The sequence below is a fragment of the Stegastes partitus genome, unplaced genomic scaffold (assembly GCF_000690725.1).
Source record: "Stegastes partitus isolate 25-593 unplaced genomic scaffold, Stegastes_partitus-1.0.2 Scaffold2513, whole genome shotgun sequence".
Classification (NCBI taxonomy): Eukaryota; Metazoa; Chordata; class Actinopteri; family Pomacentridae; genus Stegastes; species Stegastes partitus.
In genome coordinates this window covers 42,146-51,552 of record NW_007580244.1, presented here as the reverse complement: position 1 = coordinate 51,552, position 9,407 = coordinate 42,146, and the positions used below count along the sequence as shown (strand labels likewise).

The following is a 9,407-nucleotide window of genomic DNA, read 5'->3' as shown; positions in this document are numbered from 1 at the left end:
ATTAGATTTACAAGTGAACACATGCTCTGTATATCTCCCTGTTGCTGCTCACCATGCATAATATGCACTCAGTCAATACTCATAGTCCTACACTCCAATTTGCATACTATGCCTCTGTTGCACAACCTACAAATGCAAAACTACATATTGGCGATTGTGCAAAATAACCATACATTTTGTGAATCCCATCTGCTATACTGCCCAGTCATACTACTCATATACTTCACTTTACTTTGTCCCTTGCACTACATGCTGTATGTTTACATGTCAAACCATGAAGACACAAGATTTCCTCATGTCTGTGTATTTCGTATGAGGCTGAGAGGAGTGATTTACCAGTGTACCTAATACAGTTGGCTCTGGTTGTACAAACAGCTGTAGGAGGATCATTCAAGGAGGAAGAATTTCTGCTGCTGATGCAGAGGAACTGCAGACAGGTCTGTGTGACTGATGTGGATGAATAAATTATAGGGTGCTAATTTTCAGCATGCAGATTTTCTTTCATTTAAAAGGCTGATTACTGCCTGTCTCTGCTTCTCACTGGGAATACGGATCATTTATGCGATACTGTCATCTGATTTTTTCTATAAAGACTTTCTATTTATTAGGTCACCTCGTGTTGTTTGTCAAGGTTGCACTGTGAAATCTTTTACAATAATCTCAACTTACTTTACATTCTGTTAGTTATTGCAACTGATATTCCAAGATCCTTGCTTTAGACTGAGTGAACTACCTGATGTTGGTTGGCTGCCTGGAAAAGGCCAAATTATCAAATTATAGACCGAGGGCTAAATTATACATCAGTATGTCTGCAGAACTTTGTCACGTCGTTATATTTATAGTTTGGCATGTTGACTTCATAGCAACAGACGCCAAGCCGCGCTGAGGTTTGTTTACATTCTGTGACAGAGATCACTTTGCGAAAAAGGACTTTTTTTTTTTTCATTTCACTGTTCTGAGACAGTAAAGGAACAGAAGTGGTCGAGGTACGTCCTGTGAAAAGAACAATGGAAATACTAGGACAATAAAGTATACCTTTGAGTGTTTACTAACTGTTTTGATGTCACTGGATTAGTATCTGCACCAAAACACTGTGATTTCAAACTGTGGCATCTTTATAAAACTTAAAGAACCGCAAAATTTTAACAGGTCCACAAAAAAGTAAATGGCTATCTCTTGCCATTACAGCTTTAAACATACATGGAAGAATGACCCCAATCAATGTCACAATGCCAGATATATTGGTCAATATCCTCTCATTCAAGCAAATTCTTATTGATTAGACAATAATAAGTGTTACTTTTATAAGGAGAAAACCTCTACATCAAGAGCCTTCCAGGACAGATCTATTATTTTTGGTGAAGGGAGGAAGAGACTACCTGTGAACACCCCCACACTTTCACAACTTTGAGCTCAATCTTAATGGAGACTGCCAGGTTGAACTTATTTAACCTTTACTGGATGCTTCCTCACAGTCAGCCCCAAACTAACTGATAAACAACAGTTCACACATCACAGCTCAGCAGCCACCATGGTAGATCATCTAAAAATGGTGGACTTTCTTGTCTGTGGTATATTCCTCAATATTTCCTGTGGTGGGATGACCTGATGCTATCGCTCTAGTTTCAGAAACCATGTAAATATCTGCAGGTGCATGCTGGTCTGCACCATTTCACTAAAGCAACCAAGTTAAAGTTATTGAATATGCTGCAAATAGTGCTCCAGGTAGAGTGCACTCAGTGCACTGTGGCCCATTTAGTTCATCTAGAAATCTTTATCCCCCCCGCAACCAATTGACTGCCTATAGAATCGCTCGATTTCAGTCCACCAAGACTTTCTTTAGTCAACTGTAGCACTACCAGCTATCTGAGATGCAGGTACATTGTAAGACATCACTTAAGTCTCAAGAAAAAAAAGATACTGCACATGGCTCTTGCTCAGCATCACAATTGATTGATCACACTAAGCTTTTGGCCCCTGAGTCTTCATATAGACTGTTTTTCACTCTTGTTTGTACCCAATGCACACTTTTGACGACGGCCTTGAAAGGCCAAAACATTGGCATGATAAAATAAATTGTGATGCTAAGCAAGAGTGGTGTACAGGATGTTCTGAAATTAAAGACTGAAATTGAAAAAATAGAAAGTCGGCACCACAAAGATAAGAGTTGATTAAAAATAAAAAAAGAGCAACTGAATAGATAAACTTGCTAATGTTTTTTTGTTTTTTTTTAGCCAAGCAAAACAGGGCATCTTTGTTTATCAGATGGTCAAAAAACAGGAAAATGCATATATTTCAAATAAGGAGTGTTTACTGTGTGCAGACCGATCATGCTTATTATCACGCACAATCACATCTAAAGGCCCATTCTGAGTCAGGAAAACCCCTGACAATCAAAATATGACAAAAATAGCAAATAATATCGATCAAAAACAAACTCTAAAACACAAACTCACAGGAAATTGGCAACATATCTACTATAAATGGTAATTTAATAAATTAACCCACAAATGAACCCAAGAATGATAGTTACCAAACATTTATAAACTTAAGTTGTATTTGTGCAGCTGCATGATATGTCTGTGAAAAGTTGTTACGACGACCTGCAGATATATTGATGGAGCTGTGGGTACTGGGTTTAACGTCAGACGATAACATGCCTAATCCACAACCAACCACCACAACACTGGACTCACTGTCCACAGGATATGTTTAAGGCCATGCATCCAGGCCTTTTCAGCCATAATGCTAAAACTGTCACATTTGCATGAATTATGTCTTAAAATGTATCGGACAAAGTACGGACTAGAGATGATAAGACTTTCACACAAACACCAGAGTTGTTGACGCTGACGTGGGATAAAGATCTCAAGTTAAATCCTCATTTACCACACTCACAACAGTGCTCCTCATTGGTTAGTCCCTGGTCGCCACAATTTCAACAAAGCTAAGACATGCAATAGTAGTTATAAAGCAAATCGTTAAAAACAGACTGAATTTTACCACATTTGCTACAGAGAGATTTAAGTTTAGTAAAAATGATCACTGATGGAAACGTTAAAGTACCTCTGTGGAGATTTGAAGCTGTGAGGGCTGCATGTAACCGAGATGACCGACGTGTTTACTGAAATGTATTTACTTCTTGCCCCACTTTAAATCTTAAATGCATATATTACATCTATACAACTATTTGGTTTCATTGAAGTTAAAAAGCATACCGCTGGGTTTTTGAAAAACACTCCTCTAATAACTTAAAACCATTCTGATCAAGAATATGTTGTCGGACTATATCCTGCAGTCCAGGGTGCTGCAAATGCCGAAACGCCATGATCTGTTTTTAATGATATAACACAGTCTTGTTAATGTGTATGACAACAGAACAAATAAAACCAAATGAACACTGACATAGCCATAAACAGCTTTACAGTTACATATCACTGTACAGCACATTTCTTTCTTTCTTTCTCTACTTTAAGCCTTTACTGTACTACTTTTGTGTTGCAGAGCGAAGAATACGTTTCTCTTCAACTTAAAAACCTGGGTTGTTTTAGAAAACAGCGGTACATCCCCAAAACTCAAAAGATTCTTCTAACCATGTGGAAAACAGAAGCACAGACGGCTGCAAACACCATACATCCATGGTAGTTTCATACTTTTACAAACTTGTTTAGCTTGTTGATATAAACTAATGAAGGCACATGATATTTAATTTTTGACCATGTATAAATTTAGCATTACATATGTCATTTCCAGCAAGTATCGCTGTTTGCAAGGAAAGAAAAATTAGCCTTAATCTTTGGAAATGATTAAATAATTGCACATCCAGATGCACAGAAGACTTTCGAATATCAGAAAATGAAAGAGGCACTGACTATGGCTAGGTTATCAAATGATAATTCCATAGTTACCACGTCCAAAACTCTGGAAAAGCAGAATCTGTTTCCATAGAAATCAGGTAGAAGTCAGTACAATGTCAGACTTCTGGAGAGTGGAACAGAAAGCAAGCAGTCAGAGGAACTAACCTTTCACTGCTGTTATATTGAACCCAGATGACTAGTGTTCGTGGACGGACAGCTTGTTTACAGCAATACCACACAAACCACCACATCCTCCCTAAAGCCAGCAGTCACTATGAGAGGTACGGATGTGTAATAACAGAGAGGCATCCAAGTGACGGGTGGCAGCCTGCCTATTGACTGATATTAAGACCATTAGTAGGGCAGCATGATAAGGCAGTCTGCATCAGCAGGATGACAACAAATAAACAGAGAAAGCAGCGTGGTCACCATCACACCCAGAGCAGCTGAAGCCACCTCATTAACCTCTCAAAGCTAAACCTCCACAACATGCCAGGCAGTAATAACAATCTGGTTACTCCGATAACCTGTCACGGAATATTACACTAGGAAGTCCAACCCCGAGCTAGCGTCAAGCTAATGAAACTTTTAAGGAGCCATCTCTTTATCTTGAAAACGACACCGGCCAAGCCTCCGATGATAACCGGATCATACCGTTAGTCGGTGGTGCTGTAAACTGGCAGCAGTGTGGCTAGCTGCCACATAACACGTTTATAGACACGGGTACCATATTAGTTAGCGTTAGCTGTCAGACTGGCCAGCTTCTTGACCTTAGCCTGACAACATGCTAGCTAGCTAAGTCAGCCACACTCATTATAAATCAGCTCAGAATCAAAACAAAAAGCTCACACTGCCTCATGTCATCTTGCTCCAACACTCCCTTGTTCTTTAACGGATGCTCCGTGTGTCGGACTCCGGTGGAAAACACTGACGAGCGTCCGACTCGAACTGCCGTTTAAGTAGCCGCTCATGCTAACGCTAGCGGGCTAACATCACGGCTTGCCGTTACGCAGTGTCTCCGGTTAGAGGCACCGAGCTGTCACAATAACAACACACCTTCAGGATCACCGAGCGGACGCCGAGCACACTTCGCCGAGGTCAGGGTGGAGCTGCTTCAGAGACCGGAGAGCTTCATAGATGTCGGTCCACGGTACCCAAACTCATCAGCGGCGGAGAAAAACATCCAGCAGGCTAACGTCATTACAGTGAAGCTAACGCAGCCTGTTTGCATTTTACAGTTCATTTGCATTCGTGCGACGCTTTGGCGCCACCTACCGCCTGTAGCTGGATCTGCCACCTTGGGGATGGAAAAGAACAACTTCAGTTGAGCTTAAACAGTATTTGTATTATTCAAATAGTATCATATTCAGGGTAGATTCTCCATCATTCAGGTCAGATTTATTTTATTTTGTTTTCTTACTTTTTTTTATTGCATGGATCAGTTCCTCCATCCTTGTGCTTTTGAGCCTTCATTTTTAACATGATGTTGCTGGTAGGGTGCATTGTTTGGTTGTCTGATGGTAATCCTAAGTGAACTTTGCTTTGATTTTCGAAGTTTCACCTCCCTTGAGGATACCTTAACATGGGCACCTTGTTTACAGGGGAGCTCCACTGGAAATCCTGGACTGGCGCACAAAACCCAGAAGTCATAACAACTGAATCTCAGTTATGGGGCATCTTTATTTTAAAATCAGACACCATATGCCACCATATAGACACACTGATTCATTCACTTCAAATATCCTCATATTCAATACTTATTTAAATGTTAACAATTGTAAAATATAACTAGCTTTCTTTGCCATCACAGTAACTGAATTTCAGTTATTGTTCTGGTTTTTGTTGTTGTTGTTTTTTTGCTTTTTTTTTTTTTTACAGATGCTCCTGGCAAAATGGTATACCTTAATTGGCAAAATGGGACACCATATATTTAGAAGAAAGTAAGTAATGTCAATATTTTATAATCTTTAAATAGTCATACAAGAGTACAACAACATAACCAAAATACTTATGTTTGATGTTGAAAAATAAGAATTTAAATTTTTGCCCTTCTGTTTTTATTTATTTATTTCTTTATTTTTATTCCAACAGGGCTTTCAAAACTATTTTGAGTATGGCCACTACATAGAGCTTATTCATTCACTTAAAATTATTCATATATTAAATAATTATTTAAAGTCTTGCATATAGCTAGTAGAAGAAGTAAAATAGATCATAGCTTTTATCAGCTTCATAATAAGTTGTCCTATAAAGGCTAAATGAAAATTGTGAATATGAGAGATAAGAAATTACATCTTTTTTTTTTTATGGGACACCTGGCAAATTGGGACCGTTACGTTTTGCAATGAGTATCTTCTGAAGAAATACATAAAATAACCCAAAATCAGACTTTTTGCGAGCTTTATACAAGTGGGCTTGACATAAAACCTACTCTGGTAACTGAAACGACAGTATTCTGACATTAAAATTGTTAATCTCATAAAAATCTAAAGGCAAATATTGACTATTTGATTCTAATTTATTTTATAATGGGATGTAATTATGTACTAAAATTTCCAAAATAAATTCTATACTCATTTAAAAAAAAACACACATTTTTGTTAGTGAATCATTTTGTCTGTTTTTGTTTTTTAAGGATCAAAAAATACATGCTCTGTTAAAAGGAACCCCATTTATAAATAGGACCAAAATACAATTTCTCTTCAATATGGTATCAGAAAGCTTGTTGGAACTAAGAAGACACAACATGTTCACCTACTGAGAGAGTTAGGAGCTGAGGCAATAACTGGAATAAGTCTGTAACTTGTTGCAGAATACAGGAATGCATCCCATTTTAACGATACTCATTATGCTGTGGTTTCTTATTTTACACTTGATGCTACTAATTATCTGATGCTAATACAGGTACAGTTTAGTTAATGGCCACCATTCAAAATAGAGGAGCTGTTGGTTGTTTATTCATTCATTCATTGTTTAAGGAGGGGGAAAAATCTCCTGGAGGCAAAACATCCAGAGTTTATTTATGATTTCAACCCTGCAAATTCTGATCATGTGTGATGATAATTTATCTAACTCTAGCAACTTGTGGTACAATTTTTAAAAAAGTGTTTTTGTCACTACTAAGAGGTCACATCTCTAGAAGGCATCTATATACACAATAATATCATTGCTGCAAACATCTCAAACAGGAAATTCTTGATATGAGTAAATACGTGCAACTCTCTCGCTTTGGAGATGTTTACTTGCTGCTGTTTGATGCTGCAGGACTCAGAGAAAAAAGACTCTGACAAACAACTGGAAGCAAAAAACTAAAAGAGCTGTTAAAGTCATGTAATGTCACTTTCACTTGCACTCGAACACTGTAGCTGTATTCACTAAAACTTTGGTGTTGCAGTTTAAGTGAATGACTGTAGGGTCATATGCATATCAAGAATCCTCCTCAAGACACAAGTTAGAGCGCCGACTTTCTCATCAGCAGGTGTTCAGTGCAGCAGGTGTGAGGAGTCCTGGGTCGTGCTCTCCTGCTCTTGCTACTCCACATCTGTTGTTGCGTATAGACTCAGATCAAACTAGTGTGCCAAAGCAATAAAACAGTTTATTTTTCTCTGGAAACCGTCCTGCAGGGGTCAAAATAAAATCTGTGACCTCACTATGACCATGAATGAATTATGAGCCCTGCAAAAGAGCTCCCACTGGTCCCACGGAGGACTGACCAACACACAGATGTGACTTGTGGTTGTGTCTCCAGACGTGATTTTGTATATATTTTTGTCCCATTTTGTATAATTTTGTGTCTCTCCATGGGTGTTTTCTTGTCCCATGTTGCACCTACTGGTTCTAATTTTAATTGTTTAACATCCCTTTGTGCTAGTTTGCCTCTAATGTTGGTCATTCTGTTCAAATTTTGTCTTATTTTGAGCATTTTGCTCTTCAAAGACATTCTGTGTCTCTCTGAAGTCATTTTGTGTGATATTTGCTTTGTTTTGTCTTACCTTGGTTGTTTCATATCTATTTTGTGACACATTTGGTGCATTTTGTGTCTTTTTCTGGTTGTTTTTTTTTGGTCCAGTTTTGGTAAAGTGACCTCTGTGTGGCCATTATGTGGCTCTTTAAGGTCATTTGTGTTGGTTTGTATTTATTCTTGGCCATGTTATGTCACATTTTGGTTGTTTTTGTATGTCTTTGTAACCTTATCGTCTCTTTGAGCTCATCTATGTTTAATTTTGAGGGTTTTATGTCTCTTTATGGGAACTATATTCTGGAATAAGACCAGAAGCCATTGTTTCTTTGGGTCCTTGTGGCCTGTTTAGTATCTGTCCATGAGTATGACTCCCTTCATTTCATCAGTTGTTATAATATTAAAATGTTGGTTTTATGTGTAAATGCTTTCATGTACTTGCAATCTCAAAGTGGGTATTTTCATACTTATACATTTATATACAAACATAATATCTCTATTTTATGTGCTTATTGTCCTTTTCATAGCAATTGTAGTCTAATGAAAGAAACACTGCTTTTATAATATAATATTTACTAAGCCAACTTTAAATTTATGTAGTTTTCATTGAGGGCTATGATGTCATACCTTATAACATTTGCATTTTCACCACAAATAACACGATGCTTTCCATAAATAAGTAACTTTACACAATTTTCATCTTATGCAAGACATGATATCATATAAATATAATATTTTAACATGATTGATTAAAGTTGGTGAAAATACGAGTAAACATTGTATTGTTTTTTGTTTTTGTTTTTTTTTTTAAAAAAGGGTTAAAAATCTAAAGAAGTGACCTTTCAGTGTGAGTTTGAACAAATTATCAAACTGGTATTAAACAAATAGATAAACACAATTAAAAAGACACTATTTAGCTAAAATTGCATTACAGTTATATTTGAGTGGACAGAGTACAAAAAAAAAGTTTAAAAGCTGATGCTTATGATCTAATTAAGTCGTAATTACAATAAAGTTGATTCCACCTGAAGTTAAACAAGACATTGTTCTTTTTGAGGAGAAATCTTGGTCCAACAAAGACACAGTGAAACTTAGTTTATTAATAAATACACACTGTTTTCTGCTTTAAAGGTAGAGTACGCAATTTAATCCAAAAAACCTCATTGTTGAGTTCAGCAGTTTTGTGTGTGTTGAAACAGAGCTGGTTCTATGACGGGCGCAGAACGACAGTGGAAATGACAGGGACAGTAGATCTGGCACATGCTAATTATTTAAATATGCTAACTAGTAAATATCAGCAGTTTTTCTTTAGAATCAGACTCTTGAAATGAATTTTGTTCAATGTTTTCTGCCGCCTCAGCCCAGCGTGCAGCTCTGGCGGCCCCACAGGTCGTACTCTCGGTACAGGATGTAGTCCTTCAGCCGCTGCGGGAGCGGCAGGAAGCTTAAGAAGACGGGCGACCGCAGACGAAGGCGGCCAAGACTCTGGCGGATTCGCAGACGACAGAGATGCTGCAGGCAGCGGGCATTTTCTGGAGAGGAAAAGAAAAGTATATTTCATTTCATATTTTCAGTCGGGGGCTGCAAGGTGG

The 9,407-nt window shown here is 37.8% G+C and overlaps 1 protein-coding gene across 1 annotated transcript in view; it reads right to left on the bottom strand.

The window, feature by feature from the left end:
• Positions 1-8,895: 8,895 nt before the first annotated feature.
• Positions 8,896-9,407, bottom strand: part of asb14a (ankyrin repeat and SOCS box containing 14a) — a 15,889-nt gene continuing 15,377 nt past the window's right edge. Inside the window, exon 13 of the mRNA XM_008305455.1 lies at positions 8,896-9,347. Within this exon, the coding sequence (XP_008303677.1) occupies positions 9,172-9,347 (176 nt within the window). The 3' untranslated portion in view covers positions 8,896-9,171. The remainder of the gene's footprint in view (positions 9,348-9,407) is intronic.